The sequence below is a fragment of the Sturnira hondurensis genome, unplaced genomic scaffold, assembly GCF_014824575.4.
Source record: "Sturnira hondurensis isolate 20B ecotype Veracruz unplaced genomic scaffold, ASM1482457v3 Scaffold0022566, whole genome shotgun sequence".
Classification (NCBI taxonomy): Eukaryota; Metazoa; Chordata; class Mammalia; order Chiroptera; family Phyllostomidae; genus Sturnira; species Sturnira hondurensis.
In genome coordinates this window covers 18229659-18255089 of record NW_028095197.1, presented here as the reverse complement: position 1 = coordinate 18255089, position 25431 = coordinate 18229659, and the positions used below count along the sequence as shown (strand labels likewise).

General features: G+C 47.8%; 1 protein-coding gene across 1 annotated transcript; it reads left to right on the top strand.

Moving 5' to 3' along the window:
• The first annotated feature begins 18530 nt into the window (after positions 1–18530).
• Positions 18531–25152, top strand: CUNH9orf152 (chromosome unknown C9orf152 homolog). Its single transcript, XM_037035955.1, has 2 exons — positions 18531–19728; positions 23599–25152. Exons 1-2 carry the CDS (start codon positions 19542–19544, stop codon positions 24126–24128), a joined length of 717 nt encoding a protein of 238 aa, XP_036891850.1. The 5' UTR covers positions 18531–19541; the 3' UTR covers positions 24129–25152.
• The last annotated feature ends 279 nt before the right edge of the window (positions 25153–25431 follow it).

Here is a 25431-nt window from a genome sequence, read left to right as displayed (position 1 = left end):
AAGACTAGGGCTACAGCTGTAAGACACCCTTCTTGGGGATTACATGTGAGAAGGGGGGGAGAGGGGGCGAGTGACAGGCTAAGGGATAGTCTACAAGACACAAGCAAACACATGAACACCGTCATTGAGAAGAACAGACTGGCTTTGGGTGGGGTAGGGTCCTGGGAGGTGACTGAGACCTGACTAGTGGAAAGGACTGAGATGCGAAGTTCCTGCAGCGTGCCCAAAGCCCTGGGTCAAGGAAGGTCTTAATACATCCTAGCAGAAGCAGGAGCTAAAGCTGGATGGAGGGCCAGGAGCTGTCATCGAAGGCCTGCCTTATTCTAGGTGCACATGTCAGCCATTGAAGGGTAATCCAGAGGCAAGAGTAGTCTGACAGGCTTATTTTGGCCACTGTGTGGAAGTGGGTGGGGGAAGGACTGGAACATGGGGCAATTGCAAGTATCTAGGCCAGAGGTGATAAAAGCTGTGATTGAGGGGAGGCAGGGAGGTGATAAAGATGAAACTGCAGGTTCAATAACAGGAAAGAGTACCCAGTGACTTCTGGGGGTAGAGTTCTGGAGTCAATTCAGGTTTGGGGTTGGAGCGCCTTGCTGGTTGGGGTACTGAGTAGCAGGAGGGCTGGAGAAAGCAGCCCAGGTTGCCTGGACCTGTGAAGACTGAGGCTTCAGTCCTGTGGATTCACATGATGTCCTGCAGCTGTTGGGCGCTAGCCTGGAACTCAGGACAGGTCTTGACTGGGGTTGGAATTTGAAAGATATTATTGTGCAGGTGACACACACAGGTAGGTATGAGATCACCAGGGAGAGAATTCAGAGTGAAGAGTTCCCCAGACAGCCCGATGAACTTCCATAGTTAGAGACTGGGAGAGTAGGAGCCAACAGAGAAAACTTAAGGGGAGCCTAAGGAGGAGGAAACCCAGAAAAAGGCTTTTATCCCAAAAGTAAAGAGGATTTCGGAGAGGAAGGGGTGTCAGCCGCCAAACAAACCTTGAGAGGCTAAGAAAGAAGACAGGAACAAAGTGGAGGTGGTGGTGGTGACCAGAAAGTTCTAGGAAAGGGTGGGGATGGAAGCCACGTTGGTGGGAGCTGAAGAGAATGATTGGAAGTGGCCTAGAAGTGACACTTTTCATGTCTATCCTGAAGGAAGTAACATTGACAAAAGTGTCCGAGGACAGTTTGTTGCAGCGTTGTTTACAGCAGCACAGGACTGAGTCGCCGTGAGTAAAAGAAGGGTTACATGCAGTGACAAGCCTCTTCTAGGTACCGCAGCATAAGGAGCTGTTCCTACTGAAATAGGAATCTCAGTCATTACGTGAAACAAAGCAAGTCGCAGAACCATATATACGCTGCAGAACAGTATGCTGCAATTGGGCAAACCACAAAACTCGCGGTCTATCTCTACGGGTAAATCTGCATGTAAGTTAAAGGAAAATGCCTCCAGTTAAACATTTCTGCTGAATCACAGTGGTGACTTCTGGAGCAGAGAACAGGTAGAGATTGGTGGTTTTTAGTTTTATCTGTAGGTGTTTGGGTGTTTCAGAACAAGAATGCACGCATGCATTGTTTACGAATAAAACTATCTTTCAAAAAGAGTGTAAAGAGGGACAAATGGTCTGTAGCTCTCTCGAGAAGTTTTGCTCTCGACTGGAGCTGAGAGATGGGGTTGTACGCTGTGTGTGTAAGGCGGGTGTGCTTGCTAGCACGCACGGGGAGCTGAGACAGTTCCGGACACGGAGGTAGCCGTTGGTTTTGCAGGAACTCTCCATAGTTAGGTTTACCCGTAGAGATAGACTGCAAGTTTTGTGGTTTGCCCAATTGCAGCATACTGTTCTGCAGCGTATATATGGTTCTGCGACTTGCTTTGTTTCACGTGATGACTGAGATTCCTGCATGTAACACTGCAGGAAGAGGATACCTGGAAGCGGGAAACCTTGTGTAGTCAAGAAAAAACTGGGATTCGAGGCACAGTGGGAGAAACCTGTCGTTTCCCCCATCATGGCCAGTGGGTGAAGAGGTGAGCGCGAGCAAGCCCCTGAACACAGAAAGCATGTATTAACAGACTAAGGGGAGAGCTAGACAGCATAATAAAGGGAATGTAATGCCCCGCTAACATCCGTGGGTAGAGCAACCAGACAGAAAATCAACAAGGAAACATCAGATGGAACACATTGGACCAGATGGCCTTTGCAGACACCCAGAACCTTCCATCCAAAAGCAACAGAAGACACACTTTTCAAGTGCACGTGTTACATCACGCTAGATCACGTCTGGCCACACAACAAATCTTAACAAGTTTAAGAAGATTGAAATGATATAGCACCTTTCCCAACTACAATAGTATAAAACTAGAAATAAATGACGGGAGAACTAGAAAATTGACAAATATGTGGAGAGTGAACCACATGCCACTGAACAACCAATGGGTCAAATAAAAAAATTAAAAAAAACCCTTGAGACATGAAAGTAAAGTCTATCAAAACTTATGGGATGCAGCAAAAGCAAAAAAAAGTTTTAAGAGGGAAGTTCATGGTGATAGACACCTGCCTTGAGAAATTTAAAAAAAAAAAACTATCTCAAATAAACAATCTACATTTACGCCTAGAGGAACAAGAATTACAATCAAGTTATAGAAAAGTCACCCTGAATTACAAACTGAACACTAGCGGGAGAGAAGCTTTATGACCAAGGACTTACGGAAGAAACCACAGCAGCGCAATGAGACTGGTAGGGAGTGCAGAGGTGCCACGGGGCTGGCTGGGCTCTCGCAGGGGGCCGCCAAAGGTCCAGAGGGATATTTCAGCAGCCAGGGGCAGGGCGTTCTGCCTGGGAACTGAAGGGCATAAACCCTGAGCTGGGCTCCCCAGCCTAGAGCACCAGAACCAGGCATGGAATCCAAATAACATCCAACTGTGAAAAGCAGCAGGGTTGCCGTCGGCCAGGAGAGATGGCTAGAGAGGCAGAGACTAAAGTAAACTATAGATTCAGTACAATTCCTATCAAAATTCTGATGGCATTTTTTTCTTCACAGAAATTGAACAATGTATGTAAAACCACAGTAGACCCCAGATGGCTGAAGCGATCTTCAGGAAAAAGACCAAAGCTGGAGGCATCGTGCTTCCTGATTCCAAGCTATATTACAAAGCTATAATAATCAAACAGTATGGTACTGGCATAAAAACAAACACAGATGAATGGAACAAAATAGAAGCCCAGGTATAAACCCACAGAAAAAGATGTGTGCAGATTTAAACAGGGCTGTGTATTTCCATCCGATGGAAATGGGAGGAAAGCAAGTAGACAATTTAAGGAAAAGATATGGTGAAACAGTAACCTTCAGAACATGGAAGCAGAGCATGGTTTCTGGGCAGGGTCAAATGCCCAATGAGAAGCGTGTCGAGGACCACAAAGGCCTGTTCTGTGCGTCTTTGGCCACATACAGCTGCGTCAGTTCAAGCAATCAAAGGTGGGGAGTCAGAGTGCAGGCAGCATTGGGTCTTAACAGGCAAGTCAGGTGGAGGGAGGATGCAGAAGAGTCGATGGTATTTTCAAAAGATTACTTACATGGATGCAGCAGAGCACGAAGCCTGGGTGGGCACAGAAGCAAAGCCGGCAGGAAAAGGCTGGCAGAGATCAAGGAAAGTGATGGAGTCCGGGGATCGGAGGTCTCCGCAAGGTCAAACAGAGGTGGCAGTGGAGTGATTGAGCAAGATTGGGCAGGCAGGGTGGGATTGAGAAACAGATTTTGGAGGTGATGCAGTTTCCTGGGAAGACAAGGATTCAGGTTACCTTAAAAAGGCGGTGAGGAGGTGTAGAGGAAGATGGTGGTGAACAGGTCAAGGATCTGAGACCAGGGGTTAGAGGGGTTGCTGAGAAAGAAAATGGGAATGGGGATGGAATGAGTCTTGGATGGGAACCACCTTCAGTGATTAAGGGGTTTGGAAGACAGCAGGTGGTTGCAATAAGGTGGGTGAGAAGTTGTAAGGGCAGAAATGAATTTCAAAAGGGGAGGAGATTCTGCTGGAAGAAGTGGTTTGTAAGGGGCACTGGGGGTCTAGCAAAAACCTAATTGCCTCCTAACTCTGGGGTATGTGAAATATAAAAGGTTGGGAAGGAGAACCCCTGGGAGACTGCTGTGAAGGAAGGAGGGGTGTTCCTAGAACACATGGAAGATATAGAGAGGGCTCCTGATGTAGATTCTCTCTCCCTGTGAAAGGGAGAGAGAGAAAGTGAGGCACGGTTTGGATAGATTTAGGATCTGGCTCTCAGTCTTGGTAGTATGTTGGAATCAGAGATTTTCAACTGGTCCTGGGTGTTGCCTGGATTCCAGATGATTGGATATGCAACCCAGGTTGAGAACCCCTGATTTAGGGGGTGACGATATGGCCAGGGATGATGGGTGCCTGGCTGAAGCTTGGACTTCTGGCAGTGAATGTGGCCAGCAAGGGTTTGAGGCATGACAGTAGTCATTCTGGTATCCTCTTAGAATGGGACAGGAAAACATGTAAGTTGTCACAGAAGACCGTTAACTCTTTTTTTCACTTTGGCATTCTAGGGGATGAACAGAAGTATCACGGTCTTTCCTCTTCCCATTCACATCAGCTTTATAGCTCTTTCCTGCTGACCTCCACAAACAAAACTTCAAACTGCTAAGCTTGGCTGTTTTACTAGGGACCAAGCATTTGGAGTAGATGCTTTAAAAGTTGAGGAATACATTGTTAGCTATTTAAAATATTAAATATGTTAGCATTAGTTCAAGACTCTATAAAAATCTCCGTGACTGAACAGTACAATTGAACGTCGCATAGGATTCTGTTGTCCCCCAAAGTGAATTACTAATAAGTCTAGAAATAACGGTGAGAATTTTTTCCTTGTTACCCAACTCATAATAATGAAGGTAAATACAGGATTTACAATTCCATAAGATATAAAATAACTGGAGTTACAGAAAGACAAGTAGACATACTGCATAGTATAAAACACCCTGCTTCAGAATGAGTCGTGGTCTAGGAAGGGAGAAAGATATCAAAACAACTAAACCTGGCCTGATCAGGCCTTTAAGGTCTCGGGAAAGGAAAGAGGAATTATTCCGTCCAGGAACTCAGAGTCCCCTTTGCAAAGGTGAGGGTGTGTGAGCAGAGCCTAAAGGAAGAGCACTGGGGTGCTCCAGAAGTGGGCTTAGCTGCACTGCGGTATCTGGGAGGAAGGCAAAGGGTCAACAGCTGGAGGCTGGAGCCTAGCAACCGAGGAAGCTGCAACTGAAGGCTGCGACCTCAAAGGCCTTCGGGATGATTTGGCCTCTAGATCCCTGCTTTGCAATGTTGATGTCTCCTACACGAAGAAAATATTTGAGCATCCCCACGGGGTTCAGGTGGAAAGGATTTGGGGACATCAATACGTGGTTTAATATTTCACTAACTTGTTTCAAAAATTATTTTAATACAAAAGCCAAATAAAACCATGAGGGAGGATGCTATACAATTTGTTTAAAATTTTCACAAAAACATCCTTACATTTTAATGTGAAACTTTAAGCTTGTTTCCATGAACATAACTTCTTTTAAAAGTTTCCTTGTAGAACACAGAAGAATGTACGAATATAAAACACATGTATAAATAAGTATAAACGGGATGGTGATAAATGTATCCTTCTGTGATCTGCTTCTCCCTCATCTTCATGCTTGTGTCATCCATGTTACTGTGCACAGCTGTGGTGCGTTTGTTTTCCTGGCTGTATAGTATTCCCCCCTGTGGCTACTCCATTCCATGTTCCTTCCACTGTTATTGAAGGAGGGTTCGTCTCTGTTTTCATCCACAAACAGTGTTGCTGTGAACACTGTGCTGTGAAAGAGGTTCTTACAGGCGGATGCTCGGAGTGAAACCGCCGCACCGTCTGCTTCGCAGACATTAAGCACGCATGCAGTCACCTGGCGAGCTTTTAAAGGGCCAGGTCTGATTCAGTCTGAGGTCCTGCGGCGGGAGCTCTCCGTGATGCCCGTGCCGCTGGTCACACTATGTAGGGTACAGATTCTCCCCTTCGTGTTAGGAAACACCAGTTTTGCCGGGTAGTTGCGAGTTCCTGTGACTCCACAAACTCAGCACTACTTAGTTATCAGACATTTAAATGTAAATGAAATAAAGTTCAATTCTGGGGTGGGGTGTAACCATATTTCCTTCTGCATTTCTGTGATCACTACTGATGTTGGGCATTTTTCACATGCTTCTGGCTACTCAGGTTTCTCTTTTGTAAAAAGCACCTTTCAAGTCTTTCCCTCTCTTTTTTCTATTGATTGTTCATTCTTTTCTTATTCATTTGTTAGCATGCTTTATCCACACTGGGTACTAGCTGTTTGTTGATTTTACGTTGCAGACACATTTTCTAGCTTGTGGCCTATCTTTTCATGTATGTTGTGCCGTTCTGGGGTAAACAGAAGTTCACAATTTCGATATCACCGAACCCTGGGAAGTCGGGTAGGTAAGTTGCCTTTAGCACCTGGGAACCTGGTGGGTTATCTACACACAGCAGTTCCTAGTCAAGTCTTTTAAACTGTTCCCTCTGTATTCTAGCTACAACCATCAAAAAACCCAAACTTTAATGCCACAAGTAGGTGGCAAACCTATAAACAACTTAGCCACCAGCACTGAAATGATATTTAAGGAACAAAACAAAAGCAATAGTTCTCCCTTTTCTTTCATGGCCCCATGGTGTTCAAATGTATTCTGATTTCAAACCCAGTTTCATGCCTTCGAGTCAAATCTTTTAAAATGAGAAAATGCAAGTAGTTTTCAGAACACAGATGCGCCGTTGGAGTCCCCCTGTACCACGCAGTCCCCCTGTACCACGCAGTCCCCCACGCAGAGGGCACAGCAGCGACAGTCGGGCCCTGGTTGCATCTGGCGCTCCCACCCACCCCAGTCTACGTCACCCCCTCCCCTTCCTCAACNAGTTCTCCCTTTTCTTTCATGGCCCCATGGTGTTCAAATGTATTCTGATTTCAAACCCAGTTTCATGCCTTCGAGTCAAATCTTTTAAAATGAGAAAATGCAAGTAGTTTTCAGAACACAGATGCGCCGTTGGAGTCCCCCTGTACCACGCAGTCCCCCTGTACGGTGCAGAGGGCACAGCAGCGACAGTCGGGCCCTGGTTGCAGCTGGCGCTCCCACCCACCCCAGTCTACGTCACCCCCTCCCCTTCCCCAACCAACCAAACCTTGGTGTTGGGCTTCCTGGGCACCTGGGCACCTGGGCCCCATTCTTCTTCTGCATCTCAATGGGCACCTCGCCTGCAGTGGGCACCAGAGAACACAGGGTCCCGGAGGGGAGAGGAGAGCCGTTGGCTCGAGCTCTCTGCCATTCCAAGAGCTGCAGGAGAGGCTACTTAGAGTGGAGGCCAGGGGCGCAGGAGCGGGCTGATGATGTCTTACCACACCTGCAGTCCGCTTGCCTTCTTGGGGAAACAGGCTGGGAAGCTCTGCTCTAGAAAAGAAGGAATATTAGAATACCTTAAGGCAGGGTAAGAAAGGTCACGGGGCAGGGGGGGGGGGGGGCAGTGAAGGGATCAGAACAGTCATCCATGCTGGATGCAAAGTCAGAGCTAAGGGTTTGCTCTGATCTTAACACTGGTAGCCTAGGCTCCACTCCCCTCAAATCAAGGGGCCTGATTTAATGAGCTGTGGGCGGGGCACAGGCATCAGTAAATATTTAAAAGTTCTCCAGGTGATTTAAATGTGTGGCTGGTGATGAGAATCACTATATTAGTATGCCCCAGGGCCTGGACGTCAGTGGGGAATCTATGCAGTGAGAACCTGGAGAACTGAACTGTTTCTGAGGAGTCAGAGGGGAGATGCGAGTGTAGACCAGTATTTCTAGGTGTGGTCCCAAAAAAATCTGAGAAATGCAGATTCCCGGGCCTCTTACTAATTAGGATTTCTAGGGGTGGGACCCAGTGATCTGCATTTTATTTATTTTTTTAAAGATTTTATTTCATTTTTAGAGGGGGAAGGGGTGGAAAAAGAGAGGGAAAGAAACATCAGTGTGTGGTTGCCTCTCACAGTCCCTCACTGGGGACCTGGCCAGCAACCCAGGAATGTGCCCTAGACAAGGAATTGAACCTGTGACCTTTTGGTTTAGCAGGCTGGCACTCAACCCACTGACCCACAACAACCAGGGCAGAATGTAAATAAGCTCTCTCTAGGTGATTCTTAGAACACTGAAGTTTGAGAAGTATTTTGCAGGTAGGACCTACAGGATCTGATCATTACCCTCAGGTATTAACATAAAGATTTTTTAAATTGCTTTAAGAATTCACTAGAGTGAATAGCCCCCCAAAAATACTGCATGTGTTCACCAGAAGGGGTGCCTCGGAGGGGCCTTGGTAAAACCAGTAAAGAACACAGCCAGCCACCTTCAGAGAATTGGCACACTGCTGTCCCTGTTAGCCGCACTTTCGAGCTTGCCTGTGTCTCGGCAATTTACACCTGGTACAGCTGTGAAGTATTTGGGCTGCTGCTGATGTGGGGAGACTACGGTAGAATGGAGGGAGGAGCTGTGGGGAGAAGTAATAGGTAAGAAAAACTGTGCCAAACCTTCTCAGCCTGGAGGCCGTCGGGTTTTGAATGACGAAGCATCCTTCTTGGTCTTCCAGAGACTCCCTCTCGCCTCTCTTTGTGTTTCGATTCCCAGCTTTGAGGAACTCTCACCTCACTAGCACAGTGTCGGCGACAGTCACAACTGGCAACACGGGACCATTGTGCAATGTTGCAGAATTCCTCTCAGTCTTGAATTTGCATATAAATAGAGGGGCCCAGATATAATGCGTGAAATGTGTTACTATTGTAATCGGCGAGTAGATGGACATTGGATACTAGACATGGGTAGTTTTATTGCATTTAAAGATGTTTAATAACATTTCATTAATCTTCACAAAAATGTGGGTTTTCTTGAAAAATCTTTGGTTTTGTCCCTTTATTTTTGAAGCAGTTTTGAATAGGTAAAGAGAAAAATCATTTTGAAAACATGAGACCATTCTGATTTTTCATTTTCCAACTTCTAATTTACATTTTACATTAAAATATATTCAAGCTCTGAACATTTGGAAACAATTACACATCATTTTTTAATCCTTTGGGTCACTGAAATGAATACAAGATCACAACAGAAATGGATAATAATGACTGAAGAAATAAATAAGAATAGATAATGACAGAGAAGAAAAACTGAAAGTGATGAATAGAAAAATTCCAAATAAGAAGGCTACTTAAAATTTTAAAAGCTAGAAACAACAAAAACTAAGACTTTATGGAGCTTCATCCCTGTAAAATTCAGAAAGAAGGCATTATAAATTATTTATTAATGAAGTTTTTTAAGATTTTATTTATTTATTTTTAGAGAGAAGGGAAGGGAAGGAGAAAGAGAGGGAGAGAAACATCAATGTGTGGTTGCCTCTCATGTGTCCCTGACTGGGGACCTGGCCCACAACCCAGGCATGTGCCCTGAGTGGGAATCGAACTGGTGATCCTTTGCTTCACAGGCTCGTGCTCAATCCACTGAACCATACCAGCCAGGGCTAATGAAGATTTAATTACTCATGAAAATGAGTAATAAATTATTACTCAATTTATTGCTCATTCTTAATAAAATTTAGAAATAAGGCATTATAAATTATTTATTAGTGAAGATTTAATGACTCGTGAAAATGAACAATTATTCCTGTCCAAATGCACACCTTGGACTTTGAGTCAGATTAAATACTGGCAACTCCATATTGCTTGCTAAGTGATTCTTGAGATATTAACGGAAACATTGAGATGGACGAGAGATTGATGTCGATTTCTAATTCAGAGGTAATAAACTTGACTCAGGGCTGCACCTTGCCAGACAGAGCAGATCCCTGACACCAGCAAAGTAATCACAACGGACAAAACCTCTGGAAAGTTACTGTGTGTTAGGTAATGATACTGAAGAGAGACTTTAACCCGTTCAATAGCATGAGATTACTTCCAGCGAAACACCGATGTGCTTCGGATTAAGGGTGTGGACGGGTAAGACAAGCTATGGGGAGGGCGAGGGGGACCCACGGCAGGCCTGACAAGCTCTGACAGTGACCGAGAGTCACCACACGGGACGGTCTGGTCATCAATTCCTAACTGCACACAGATCATGTGGGGAGTCACGGCTGTAGATTCCTTAGCAAAGGTCAGTGTTTACCTAAAGTGAGCCCTGTCCACAGTTCTGTGCCTCTCGGACACCATACCTTTGAAACAACGTCAGAGCAATTTTCTTTTCTAAACCCCTGAAGGCAGAACCGCAGGCAGGAGAAGGGAGATCAGAGAAACTGGAGTTGTTATCTCATCCCTCGCATACCATCTCCATGAGCTGTGAACGTCCATTATTAACTACCCTGCACCCACCAGTATGAAAGAAGCTTGGGCTTCTCCTCTTGCCCTCTATCCAGTCCTGGGGATGTCCCCACTTTGCTTTCTTCTGCCTCCTTAACCTACCACTGCAGGGTTTCATGTAACCCTCCTTCCATGTCTGTCTTCTCCTTTGATTCTAAGGTATAAAATAAGCTTCAAAACTGCCATTTTCAGGAGCATTTTCTCGATGCAATGAGCTCTTGCTTCCACACATGTCTTCAAAGTCTGACTCAAATTCTTACAAAACTTTCTCTAGGTTTGGACGTTGTCTCGTCAACAGTGGTAATGGTTTCCCATTGGTAAAACGTGGGATAAGATACAGTATGGCACGAAACACTGTCTTCCAAACAAAATGTGTTAAGCATATCTTTTTATTCTGGTGTTTTAACATCTGGGGACCCACCCAAACCCCAAAACAGCTCATTAGAACATCAGACAGGGCCAAATTAAATGTGAAAACTCAACAGGCAAATTGTGCCAAACTGAATAACTCTCACCTGGCTAGTTCACACTGGGCGATTTCTATAAGCCCAGGGGTCATGAGCAAAACCTCCCGGGCTCCAAAAGTTCTTTTTCCGAAAGACATGGATGCAGTGGAGATCTTTAATAGAAGTAGAAGCAGAGAACCATGGGACTTTAGGCAAATTTCCCTGGAACTTTGGGCACATACCTAGGTCTCTGCACTGATGAGCATGCTGTCTATCACACATGCACCCCAGGGTGCAGGCGAACAGCAGGGCAGAGGCCGGCACCTCGGAGAACAGCAGCCTCCTCAGGAACTCACAGCCGGGGTAAGAGGAAAGGCAGCACGTTCAGGCAGGACAACTGCAGGAAAGTCCCACCCAGAGTCTGCGAAGTTAGGTTCTCAGTTCTCCCCTGCATCTGTGTAACAGGTCTGGAGCTCAGGTTGCAGTGCATAGGGCCCAGGTCACGCCTGTGTTAAGATGGGTCCCAGAGGCCACAGCAGGGGCATCTAGGAAGACAGAGCCCTCAGGCGGATCCCTACTTCTACCCTCCGCCCACTACCACTCTCTGAGAACCGCCTCTCTGCAAACAGACCTGCCAGGACGGGGAACAGAAAATAGAGTCCCCCAACCTAGGAAGCTTGACAGGCAACCACTTAAATAGTTCCGTGTTTCTTGGTCTTGGCTGCACCCAGGCAAGCACCAGGCTCCTCCTTCTATGATTTGGATGCCTCCTTCTATTATGTTGGTGTGGGATGAAGGCCCGGCATAAGTAACTCTGCAAAGTTACTCAAATGCTTCTGAAGGAGCAGTCGGGATTAAGAACCCCTGAAGTCATCTGACTTTGGCTAAAACGGAAAACAGTCCCCAAGAATGTGGGCCCAAATGCAGGAAGGCTTTCCAACCCATGATCAGATTCAAAATGAGTCGACTGAAGGACACCTTAAAGATGGTGGGGCCAGGATCAGACTGTTCCTAGATGTTAACTGATTCTGAAAGCCCGTACAGCACCTTGTCTGATAACCTCATTACAGTTGTTGAACCTAGTTATTTCTAAAAGAGGGGTTTGCTATAACAAAAAGTGGGGTAACATCTAATTTCCTATCTCCGTTGAAATTCAGGTTTCAATACCACAGGTAGGGGTTCTGGAGTAGTGGCAGGCCTCCCATCACAGGGTCTGATGGCAGAAAGAAGTAGGCACAGATTCGGTACTGCCAGTTTTTAGCTGTGGGATCTTGGGTTGGTAACTCAACCTCTCTGAGCCCCTAAAATGGACGTAATAGCACCTGTTTCTCAGGAGGTTGGCAAGGGTGAAAAGGGACAGCATATTCGGAGTATCTTCGCTAAACTCTTTGACAACAGAACGACCTGGGGTGACGGTGAAGACATTCAGGGAAGTAGGAAAAGGCCCAGGTCACAAGCCCTGTGTGGACTCGTCTGGGGCTAGCGCCACGTCTGTGTCCAGAGGCAGCCCTGGCTGATCAGTAGCCGGCATCCTTCACTCCGATGCTCCTCCATCTTGGTTCAGATAGAATACTTTGCATCTTTTTCTCTGACTGTGGACTCCTTGGTTCCGTACTGCGCCACAAGGAAGGCTGATTAGCTGGGCCTGCCACTCTCCTGTATGAGCTCTGTTTACTAGCGTTTCCATTCCAGGCCACTGAGCAGCCATCAGTGGTGCCTGGGAGGGGGCTGAGGTCACGCGGCACCCAGCATGCACAAAGAAGCCCTCTGAAGGCAGTTATGGGCACGTGGGGCCCTAGAGCAGGCCTCGCTTGGCCTATCTGGTACCTGCTGGGGATCCCAAACAACAGGAGCTCATCAACAGCAGCTGAAACACCCCAACCACTCAACCTTTCTCAGTTGTGTGGCTATGATCCAAAGTGCCCACTAGAGGGCAGAAAACTTTGAGATGATCGATTTTTTTTAAACCGGTGAATTAACAGCTAAATTATGATTAGCAGAATAATAAATAATCATAGATAACTGTCATTGCATACCTTCTAAGGGCCAGGAATTCCTCTAAACACTTTATATGCATTATTTTATTTAAGTTATTATGGTATTCTGGTCATCTAGTTCATATTATAATTACGCAATTGTTAGTTGACTTGTTTTTTCCCCTTCATTTTTAAATGTGATTAAACCAAAATTTATTTATCTTTAACCAGGAAATTTATTATTAGGATATTTATTTTTCCAAGATATTTTGCTTATGTCGTTAATTAATTTGGTTAGTTAACTTGCTTTTCTTCTCTCTCCCCACACTGGACTGGAAGTTCTATGAGAATAACATCTGTTTAATTTACTGTCCTGTACTGATTAGTGAGTCTTGACCATTCCAGTAGCTGAGTAAATTCTTTTTTTTAAAGATTTTATTTATATTTTAGAGAGGGTAAGGGAGAGAGAAAGAGAGGGAGAGAAACATCAATGTGTGGTTGCCTTTCTACTGGGGACATGGCCTGCAACCCAGGCATGTGCCCTGACTGGGAAGTGAACCAATGACCCTCTGGTTCACAAGCCGACACTCAACTACTGAGCCACACCAGCCAGGGCATAAATTCTTATTTAATGAATAACTATTGAGTGAATTGAGTCTTGGCCTCAAAATCAAAATGTAGAGGCTGTCATTATAGTGCATTGTGTTTTATTAGTAGTAAAATTATTTTAAAACTTGTGACATCTGTTTTTAAGTATTCGAGGTTAGTTATTAAGTAGTTGTCTCATATTCTGTCAATAACTGTTATGTGTTTTATTTTAGGAGACAAACGTTCTCTTGTAGACATTTCAGCTTTGAGTGTGGAAACTGAAATCTTTAAGATCCCACTTTAGAAGAACTTGCATTATCATTTAGTTGTGGATTATGGTGATTGTAATTATTTAGACCAACTTGTGAATTTATATTCAAAATATGCTCATAGAGGGCTGACCTCATGCCAGACACCGTTCTAAAGACATTGCTTCCTTACAGAGGTGCTATTATTAGCTCCACGGAACAGATGGGGAAACTGAGGTACAGAGCTGTTTCTTAAGTTAAGAAACTTACCGAAGATTTCACAACTCGTAAGTGGCAGGGCCAGGCTTCAAACCCAGGTGTCCCGGCTCCAGAATCCAGGCACATAATCACTGCCTCTAAAATTCACTGATGATTTTATACAATGATTACATAAAATACTGTATTTTGCCATGTATAATGTACACTTTTTGCCCAAATTTTTGAGGGGAAAATAAGGATGTGCATTATACATGGGTAGTCCTAATTCCATGTCTATATAATTACATTTGATTCTCTTATTTATGCGTATGCATTAAAATTGTAACTCCTTTAAAATTTGTTTATAATATAAAAATCAGGTATCTAAATATAAGTAAATTAAACATTGAATTAAAAAAATAAAATGAAGGATTTTTTTCCTGAAAGTTTGGGCCCAAAACATGAGTGCATATTACATGGGAGCACATTATACATGGCCAAGTATGGTCGTAATTGCATAGGTGACAATTACAAGTCACAGCAAAACGAATTTGGGATAACTTCCGCATTGTTCACAATGGACTTTTAATATATTAAATATCTGAAATAGTAGTGTTGGGAAAATAATTCAGAAGGTAGCATTGGTTCTCAAAATCTTGTTTCTAGCTAGAGAGTGATATTTGTCATTACATGGTTTTAAAAAAAGAATTATAAAATATTACCCACTCTCTAGAAAAGCCAAACATACAAACCAACTAATGCGCAAAGGCCAGCAACTGCAGGGCAGGGTTCTTGGCGTGTCCTCAGAAAAGACAAAGCACGAGGTGCCGAAATCTCTTAATACCATCCAGGAAGTTTTGCAATTTGAACAGCGTGCAAAACCCGCAGGACTCAGCAGTTCTCCTCCTGGATAGAATACCCCAGACAACTGAAAACAGGTATATGTGAGCAGAAACCTGTACATGGACACTCAGAGCAGCACTGTCCACAGTAATGCCCCTCACACTCACCCAAATGCCCAGCCCTGGATGAGGGGCTAACCAAGATATTGTCATGCAATGGAACATTGCTCGGCCATAGAAAGGAATGGAGCACTGATCTCTGCTACAACATAGAGGAACCGCGAAAACACGATGCTGAGTGAAAGAAGTCAGACAAAAAATGCTACATACTCTTTCGTTCATTTATAGGAAGAGGCAAGTCCATAGAAACAGAAAACAGATTAGTGCACTAGGGACAAGAGAGAACTAAAGATCGGGGTAACTTAAGCTTTCCCTGGTGTTTCCAGTGGAAAGACGTTGAAATTCCTCCGCTGGGACGGGACGGAAGCTGTCCCACACCCACTCTCCCAAGCGCTGCTGGCCTTGGGCTCTCAAACCATCCCTTACGGCTTCCTTCTTCAAGCCTCTCGCTCTCCACTCACCCACCACTGCTCCTTGGTCACAGTGCCTCCAGGTGGGGCGATTGTTTCTGGAGGAGCGCCCCAGTGAGAAGTGACACCTTGCTACCCAGGTCTCATAGAACAGCTGGGTCTCCTGGATGGAGCGAACCCCCGTCTTCTAGGTCCGAGTTCCTTCACTCTGAGCGCCAGTAAGAGCTGCACGTCCTGTCAGCTGACCTGCTGGGTGAAGCACAGGCTCATATCTCAACCACAGAATTTAATTTTCAGGTTCAGTGCAGTTTAATCACATACGGGCACACATTTCCTCAAATACCAGAGCATCTCATCCCTACTCACGTATCTTGAACCTCGGGCAAACTTAAATTTCGTTTCTTGCTCCCCTGGTTGAGTCTACCTGAATAATAAAGGACACTCTTTTTTTTTCTTTTAGCGATTTATTTAGTTTTAGAGAGGGGGAGGGAGAGAGAAGGAGAGGGAGAGAGACATTGATGTGAGAGAGGAGAACTGATCCACCGCCTCTTGTACACGCTCCAACCGGGAACCAAACCTGCAACCCAGGCATGGGCCCTGACTGAGAACCGGCCCGGTGAACTTCCGGTTTGCGGGAGGACACCCAACCAACTTGGGCCACACCAGTCAGGGCTAAAGGACACCTTTTTTGGTGGCAGCACTCAACGTTTTCCAGCAAGGACTCCAGATTCAATCACATTTTTCATTTGTTTCTGAAGACTCCCTGAGGTGGGGTACAGTTGCCGTATTTTTCCTACCCTACTATTCTTAAATCACAAGGAGAGGGTAGATTACGCCACAAGTGGTACTGTGACGACTGGACAACTATTTGGAGAGGAAAACAGCTACATCCTTGCCTTACATCTAACACCCCAACACTAACATCAGCTCTGAGCAGGTTAAAGATTTGAGTGTTAAGAGAGAGAGAGAAGGTCTGTCTGAAGTGAAAGAAGGTACTTAAGCTTCAGAAAGGCATACCACTGGTAATTCATGGATATTTCTTACTGAAATATCTACAGAGATGCACACACAGAAAAAGACAACTATGAATACTGACAGGCGAAGCCTAATGACTTAGTGACAAAAAGCAATAGAAGTCAAGTTCAATTTTATGGCAGGTGCAGCTGGACCAGCACGGAGAGGCCCCTCTGGCCCTCTGCTCATCATAGAGACCTGCTATTAAAGAGGGATGAAGAAGACTCAGTGCTAACTGGAGGCCCAGGGACTCTGTAAACTAGGCAGGTGGCTCTCCAGAGCACTAGAGAACTTAGAAATGTGTCATTCTACAGACACCACCCAGAGTAATTAAATCAAGCTATTTAGGGGAGACATCCAAGCACTGGTGCTTCTTTAAAACCCCCCAGGGTGGTTTCAGCGTGTAGCCAGACAGATGGCCAGTCGTCCACATTCATTTCTCAGGGGCCATTCTACAGGGAAGCAGGGGAGATCAGGAGATTTTCCCCCGTCTTGGCCACCCTACCTCATTGTGACATTTCTTCCCCTCCTCACAGTCTGTAATGTCCCTCTTTATGGTTTCTTTTCCTACCATTTTCATTGCTCTCTTCCAGTTTTCAATATTACCTTCTTACTTCTGCCTGCCCCTTAAATATTGGTCTTTCCAGAGCTTGGTATCTCAAAATATTCTCCTAAATTGGAAATTGCATTCAGTTCTAAGACGTCAGCTGCCACTTGTGGGATTTCCATTCTTATGACGCAGAGTGGGCATTTTCACCTCTATACACCTGTTCAGGGAGTGCATACCCACTCTGCGGATGGAGCCACACCCAACCCAAGCCAGGAAAACTAAGAAGGTCTTGACAAGGGGGTGGAAAGAGAGAGACCTTTTTAAAAAAAACATAATAGCACAGAAACCCTTGTAGAAACTCCACCAGCCTAGACCACTCATCCTTTCTCTGAATACTTGGAGCACAAAGATGGGCCAGAGGCCAAGAGAAAGAAGCCTGACCTGGGACAAGAGAAGAGAAAAAAGGCCCTGGGGGAGCACAGAGTCTCCTGTCTTCTGCCCACCAAACAGGGACAGGAGCAAGCTCACCGGGACACTGGAGGGGAAAAGGAAGCGCTATTTGGACCAACTCTCCGTTCCACATATGCCTGACCGTCTAAGGATCAAACCTGCCCAGTAATGAGCTATACCATTCTCACAACCCATGATGCATGTCTCTACCAAGCATCTAAGCCCCGCCTGCTGTCCCAGAGACACCGCAAACATAACATGAAACGAAGGCCTCCTCCTCTTTCGCCTCCCCACCGACACCGTCTGCTCCTCACCTCCACACATGGAACCGCCATTCCCCCTGCCTGCTAGGGTGAAATTGTGTGCCCCCTGATTCTGATGGCGACGTCCTCATTCCAGTGCCTCAGAGTGTGACCCTATTTGGAGATAGAGTCATTGCAGATTAAAAAATAACTGAACGACGATGAGGTCATTCGTGGGCCCTAATCCAATATGACTGCTGTCCTTCCTTATGAAAAGGGGAAATTCACACGGAGACGTACGCACAGGGAGAACAGCACATGACTCTAAAGGCAGGGACCAGGTGATGCATCTACCGGCCAAAGAACACAGACGAGTGCCAGCAAACCACCAGAAGCGGGGTGACAGGCATGGCACAGATTCTCTCCACGGTCACCAGGAAGAACTGACCTTGCAAACCTTGATTTCAGACTTCGAGCCTCCAGACCTGGGAGACAACACATTTGTTGTTCAGGCCCCCAGTTTGCAGTACTTCATATCGAAGCCTCAGCCAACCAGCTCATCACCCAAGGAAGACACACCCTCCCTCTCTCGCCCCCACAGCCAGTGACTGGGACGTGCATCCACACGCAACCCACATCTAATCACTAGCAGTTTCCAGTGACACACATATGACTAGCTATCCGTGCTGCTTTGCTTTGTTCTGCAGCCCTAGCAAAGTCACACGCTGCCCAGTGGAGACGTACTGTCCGCCCCCCATGCATATCCGGTGACTAGAACCCATCCAGCTAACCCTGCAGACTTCTACATTCAGTCTCTACTCTGTTTCCATGGCCTCTGTGGTCATATTGGGTTTTGGCTAAGCTGTTAGCCTGATGTTAGGAGAAGACAGAAAAGGGCTTCATGGTCTAAGTGGAGCAAAGATAGGTCGAAGCTGGTGCAAAAGACAGAACATCTAAGATTGGGGTGGGGGAGGGTACCAGAAGTGGGGGTGGGAGGTGCTGGCAGGCAGAAGGTGAGGGAGAGCCCAGCTATGGGAAAGGTAAACGCCAGCCCGCTGCCTGGTGGCAGAATGCCGAGGCCACAGAGGCTGCATCAAATGTCAGAGAGGTGGGGCTGGCCAGAGGCCTGGGCTCCCCTGGGCTCTGCTCCCAAGAAAGAGGACAAAGTGTGGCTGGGCTTTTCCCTGAGATGTGTTTTGGGGCTGAGTGCAGATCTCGGGCACAACTTTGCTCCTGGGTTTGCAGCCTGCACATTCCCGAGGCAGCAGCTGTGTGAGGCTGCAGCGAGTGTTTCTTTCCCACGGGCAAACTGAACGGACAGGTTTGCTGATGGGGGTCCAGGCTCCATTTCAAGAGGTGCGCGCGGCATTCCCAGCACCAGCTCCAGCTCTGCTGGTGGGTGGGAGACCTCACTGTGGATGATTCTAAACTTCAGAATCAAGCCCTGAAGGACCTGGACTACGCTGCCGCCGCCTTGGGCTCTCAGAAGGACTCTGAGCAGCTGTGTTTGCCTTCCCCATTATTCCCCCGCCCTTCCCCTTACTCCTGTGCCGCTCCGTCTCTCACCCCCATTCATTCCTTTCCCCTTCCTCTTCCTGCAGCCCCTGCCCACCTCCCTCTCTTCTCATCTACTAACCCCCCACTGTCACCTTCTTCCTCCATTCTCTCCTTCCCTCTTTGCATACCTCTTCCCACTCCCCAATTTCCCTGCTTCCCCTGACTATTCCTCCCTCTCTCCCACCCCCTCTCCTCTCCTTTCCCCATTTCCCTCACGGACCTTTCTCCCCACCCCTACCCTACCACCCCACACTCAGCTTTACTCCTTCCCCCACCTTTTTACTGAGCCCTGCATTTGCCTCCACTCCACTCCTTTTCACTTAGCCTCCCCCCTGCCAACGTCCCCTCCCTCCCAGTTCCTCCCGGTCATCTTTGTCTCTTTCTCCCTCCCCTGCACCTTCCCACCCTCCCTCCCCACTTCCCTCCCCACCCTCCTTTAGCCCCACCACCTCCCACTCCTCCCGGCTCCTGCCCTACCCAGTGTTTGCATTTCTCCCGGATCCAGATGAAGGGGTTGCCCTGCCTCAGCCTGTGCCCAGCCCACTTCTGGCAGCTGGGGTCTTGCTTCATGGCCGACGGCTCCAGGACACAGGCCCTGGGGAAAGGGCCCCCACTCAGCATCCAGCTCCTGCGAGCCCAGTACCTGAGGCAGCAGCAGAGGGCCCAGGCCCACCTTGTGGTGCTCCCGAAAGGTAGGGCTGGGCTGGTGCTGGGAGCAGCCATGGAGGGGAGGAGGGCCTGGCTGTGGATGGACTGGATGGGGTGGCTGGGGGTCCCAGGGCACAGCCAGGGGAGAAGACCCCCCTGGTGGGGAGAAACACGAAGGCAGGTCCCCTGGAGTGGGAGCCAGAGCAGGGAGGCTGGCTTAGGGTTGCCCTGCTGGACTCAGTCCTCTGTGTACTGAACCAGGGCCCTCGGCCAGGCATCTGGCCGGCAGCCTGCTGTTCCCTGGCCTCCACTCTTGTTCCGATCTTGCTGGACTGGTTTGCCAGGTAAGCCAGGCTGGGGCCCCCTTGCTAGGCCAGGTAGGGAGTTGGGAGCTCTGCTTCCTGGCTGGGTCTCACCCAGGCACCTCCTGCAAACCCAAGAAACTGGCTCAGGAGAGAGAAGACGTGGTGTCCCTAACAGCCTGGGTCATGGCCCGAGGCAGCGTGGGGCTCCGGGGAGCCTGCTCCTCACAGCCTCAGACAGCAGCCAGGGAGGTGCGATGAGACACAGAAGCCCCCTCTTTGAGGGGAGAAGCCTCTTCCTTTTGGGAACTCAGATTGCATTGCAGGAGGAAGTTAGGAACACAGGAGTCAGGAATCAAGGGATTGTCAAACCTCAGCCCTTCAACTTCTAACAGAGGAATAGGTCAAGGGAGGTGGGAAGGTCCCCTGAAAGGTCAAGGCTTGGAAGTCAAGTCCCGCTGGGAATTTCTGTGGCCCTTTGTATAGTTCAGAACTCATTGAGAAACCCGCCCTGCAGTAGGTCAGGCTGGAAAGAAATTAAGAGCCAGAGGGACCTCACCATCCCTGACTGGAAGTGTGCTGCCTTCTGGAGACAAAAGGGCCACTTCTGAGCTGACCGTCTCCCATTACCTGGGCTGTTGCCAAGCAATGAGATCCATTTGAACCAACTGTCACGGCCAAATAACCCCGCCCTCCATCTCTGCAGGCAGGCTTAAGCTGAAAGTTTCCTAAAGCCCTATTTCATCCTCAAGGTTGTTCATTCATTCATTCATCCAGCAAACATTCATTAAATGAAACCATTATCTAATGAAAGCACCATGCCTAACATGTCTGCAATTCAGACTCATGAATGCATGCACCAAAGACAACTCAAACTGAACGTGCCCCATGGAATTCACCATCCCCTTCCTCTACTCCTCCCAGCTGGGGCCCTTCCTCATGCCTTCTGTAACTCAGAGCTTTCTTCTCCAGGAAGAAACCAAGGTACATTTACAAAAATAAGGTGAAGGTGTTGCTAGGGAGACACAAAAGCAATCTTGCCTGTCTTTGAGCAGCAGGGTAGATGGTGGTGCCGTCCCTCGAGATAGGGAAGACAGAAGATGAAGACATTGGGGAGAGAGGGAGAAACCTGTTTGTGAACACGCTGCATTGGAGACAGTTGTCTGTAGGACTTCCAGTCAGCCTGGCTCTCAGGGAAAACATTGGGGCTGGAGATAGACATGTGTAGCTGAAGCTGTGAGCTTGGGTAAAGTTGTGGCGGGTCACTATGGAAACTGATAAGAGGCTAGGATGAAAATTCGAGTTCTGGAGTATTCAACTATTTAAGGGTCAAGCTGAGGAAGAGAAGCATGGAGAGACAGAGAGAGGAGGCAAAAGGATAGGGGAGGAATATGGCAGCCTTTAAAATGAAGGGAACTTGTTCACAGGCTGGGCCTTGGGTAACCACAGTTGAACTTTGAGAACATGATGCTAAGTGAAATGAGCCAGTCACAAGAAGACAAATACTGTGTCATCCCACTTCTATGAAGTACCTGGAGTCAGCAGATTCATAGAGACAGAGAGTCGAGGGGTGGTTGCCAGGGGCAGGGAGGAGGGGGAAGCAGAGAGCTGTGGTTTCCTGGGTACAGAGTTCAGCTAGGGAAGACGAAACACGTGCTGGAGACCAGCCGCATGGCAGTGTGAATGTACTTAACGCTGCTGAGCCGTACCCTTAAAATCACTAAGATGCTAAGTCTTGTGTGTGTTTTACTACAGTTAAATGTTTTTTCATGGGTAGGAAACAATAGGAGGTATTCATGTCATGAAGCCAAGTGCACAGAGGAAATTTAGGAGACAGTGATGCTCTGTGTCCAGTACACAGACACCCAGGAGGATACAGTGACCGTAGAGATTGGCTCCAACTAAAACTAGATTCCAGTGTCTCAAGATGTCAAGTTGTGTTTGGAAGGTCAGGAAGTCTGGAAGTTGATTCGTGGAATGAAGGGCCCTTGAATTAGCATTCTTCATCGGGTCTTAGCAGTATGGATGGATCTGGGTTCTAGACGTTTGGTCCAAGGAGCAGCATCGCAGCCCTGATGCAACGTAAGGGCACCATGGAAGCATGAGCCGGGGCCCAGGAGGGCCCTGTGCCCCAGTGGCTGGTGTCCAAAAGGCATGCGCTTCTGTCACATGCAGATAGTGTGGGACTCGTCCGGACATTCTCAACAGCACTAGCAGGAGACTCCTTTTTGCAGATCTCCATTCCCCGGTCCTTCGTCCAGCGGAAAGAGAAACCGAGGAGGAGCACAAAACGCCTCTCCCCCAACCCCTGTCTTCCGGCAAATTGAGCCAAGGATGGGGAATTAAGGAAGCAGCGTGTCCTCCTCCTCCTCTGTTCACACATTAAGCACAGAGCCTGTTGGGTGAATAGCTGTAAAGGTTTTCATGTTAGTGACACCAAGACGACAGTCGTGCACGAAGGAAGCAGGGATAAATCTTCTGTCTTCCCGCGGGAGCTAGTGCTTGTGGGATGGTGATGTGGCAAAGACGGCTGAGCAGGTCCTCTGTGTCTCCTGGGTTCCCAGGACGGGAGCTCTGGGGCTTCCTCTGACTCCCAACACTCCCAACACTCTCTCCACTCCTGCCATATACTTTGTCACCTGCAGGGCCTCCTGCAGGTGACAAATGCCAGAATGCTCAAGGGAGCTTCGCAGACATTTCAGAGGGCTCTCCAGGCTGGTCACAGGCCTACTTGCTGTAAGAACTCGCCTTTTGGACATTCACTCCCACAGTCCTCACTGCCACCCAGAGTGGACGGGAAACTATCATGTTGTATGGTGGTAAGAATATGGCCTTAAAGACAGAATTTGATCCGCATCCTCATCCCTGAAGCCCATTCAGGGAAGCAGTGGGTGCTGCAAATGCATTCCCAGAACAGAGTCGGGGGAAGGAAAGATAAGGGCCAGTCCTCGTCCACCCTGGATGGTAAACCCATTCTCAGAATCATACAACACACAGACCCGTAAGTTGAGTCCTTTCCACTGGTGAGTGCATGTGAATCCTGACAGGTGACCACATGTGTGCCTTCTCTCCTTGACATTCTGCCTGAGATGCTACTTCCTCTGCTCTTCCCAGGGGTCACTCCCTCAATGCCGTCAAAAACTGAGGTCTATGATTCAATCCTGTTATGCTTGAGTTTTTCGCCATGGCATTGGTCAACCTCTGAAACTTTCTTATATTCATTTGCTTATTGCTTTTCTACCCACTAGAATACATCATGAAATTATGGGTTTTGTCTCCATGTTCACTGCTGCATTTTCAGGACCTAGAATAAATAATGCCTGGCACATAATAAGTGCTCAATAAATATGTGTTGTATGAATGAATGCTTATGTACGTGAGAGAGAGAGATAGCTTATATGGGTGTGAATATGTGAACGAGCCAGGCTGGGAGGGCGTGCACTTGTGTGAGCATGTGTGAGTGGGGTCACGTGTGTCTCCATATATATGCATGTACACACATGCAATGTACCGGGTACCTGGCCTCTGTGCCATCTGGGGCATAGCCTTCATTAATGAGAGCTGCCCACGTAGCTTCCAGCAGCGACCCTGCTTGTGTCTTTGCTTCCTCAGGAGGGAACACTCCTGCTCCTGCTGAATCCATGGTCAGCGCCGTTTGGATCAACAAGGAGAGGAGGCACTCACCATTCCTGGACCAGGTGGATTCTGAGGCGGTGGGGATGCAGGAGGAGGTGGATGAAGGCTACCCACAGGTCCTCAGGGCTCCATGGTGCACACACCTACAAATGCACTGCTCCATCCAAGCTTTCCACCAGGAGACCAGTCATTGCATAAAACACAAAGGCAAGTTCACGGGGTCTGACCAAAGGCTGTTGCAGCAAGGGGACCCAGGTTTGCTTGAAAATAGGCAGATGACTCAGCAAGAGACCACAATGCCAGAGGCAGCTCCCCCGCACGAGAGTCAGGTGGGCAAAACCCAAATGCAGGCAGTGGGATCTGGCTTGAACAACGGCATCCGGTGTCCTTCCTCCACAAAGAGCCTACACAGGTCTGGAACACCAGCTCACTATCCATTTCCCCAGAGGAAAACTCCCAGAATCTCCCAGGCTGCCCGCAACCTGGGCTTATATGGCCCAGCCTGATGCTCTCCGTGCAGCCAGACGTCCGACTTTGAAGCCAACTGCGGTCTCATCAAAGAACCCAGAAGGCAGAGCTGCCATGAGCGCCTCCAGCTGAGCACAGAACTGGACTAACTCCAGGGGAGGGGTTGTGGGAAAGGAACTGCACGGTGGGCACAGCGTCATGTCCTTCGGCAGAAGAGAGGCTGCCCGGACCGGACTGCTCACAGCTGAGAAGGAAGGAGCACTGTCTGACCAATGCAGTCCCATTCTGCTTCAACGAGACGTTGCCATGGAGCCCCAGATGCCCTGCAGGACGCCTGCTCAGTCCCTAGCACCAGGGAATTCTGACAAACAAAACAGGGACCCTAGCCCCGGGAACGCCTTGGCAGTGCCCAGGAGTGTGGACCAGTGTGGACGGTCTCGTGTCCACTGCCTCCTGGTGATTTCTCACATGTTCTGGAGAAGATGAACTCTGAGAATTGCCTTTTTCTGGTTGCTCTGCCTGGAGGCCAGCTCAGTTAGAAGTCGCTATGTTTACTGGTAGTGACCCCACCGTTTCGGCTTGAGCATCCCATGGTATGGTCCCCCAGGAGGAAAGGGGGCAGAACAATGCCACCTGCCACTCTGGGTGTTTAAGGGGCCTTCAGGAAGCGTTGGTCGCCCCTCACCTCCCATTGAGACGGCACACCCCTGTCACAGAATTATTTCCCTCTGTCCTTCCTCCTCCCTTCCTTTCCCTCCTTCCTTCTTTCTACTTTTCTATTTGTCTATCGTCTCTCCCTCTTTTCCTCCCTCCCTCTCCCCTCTCTCTAAATTAAGTTCTTACTAACACGGCCCATCATTCAAGACCCATCGTCATGGGAGTCTGAGACTAAGGAGCCAAAGAAACTCTCCTGCTCAGAATACACGTGTTTCCCTCACACTGTCCCCTCTGCTGCCACATTTGGATCCCTCGGTTCCTCCCTGAGATGTTTCAAGCCCGGGAGAAAGGGAAGCAGGTGTCACTTGGGTGAGATGGGGAATAACGTGTGTCTTTCCTGGTTAATATTCAACTTCAGTAATGATATTTAAACACATCTGAGGTGCCTTTCCTCACTGATCCTCTCTCTGTGGTTTCCCCCACACCTTTCCCCCCATGGCAGAGCCTTGCCTATCCACATCCTGAGTTGTTAACTAGGATTGCCATTACCTGTCAAAAATACATGTGTGCTTGCTGCGTGGACCACCCAGAAACACTCCAATTTGGATATTCATTGTGATTCATTTCATGAATAATTAATAGAGCCAGTTATTGATTTTTTTAATAGTCTGATAAAAAAACATT

What these genes read in the sequence shown, in the direction of transcription:
- CUNH9orf152 (XM_037035955.1), top strand. Translation starts at nt 19,542, where the DNA reads ATGAAGGGGTTGCCCTGCCTCAGCCTGTGCCCAGCCCACTTCTGGCAG. An exon ending in CCTTGTGGTGCTCCCGAAAG is followed by an intron (nt 19,729 to 23,598) that starts GTAGGGCTGGGC and finishes TTGCTTCCTCAG; the next exon opens with GAGGGAACACTCCTGCTCCT.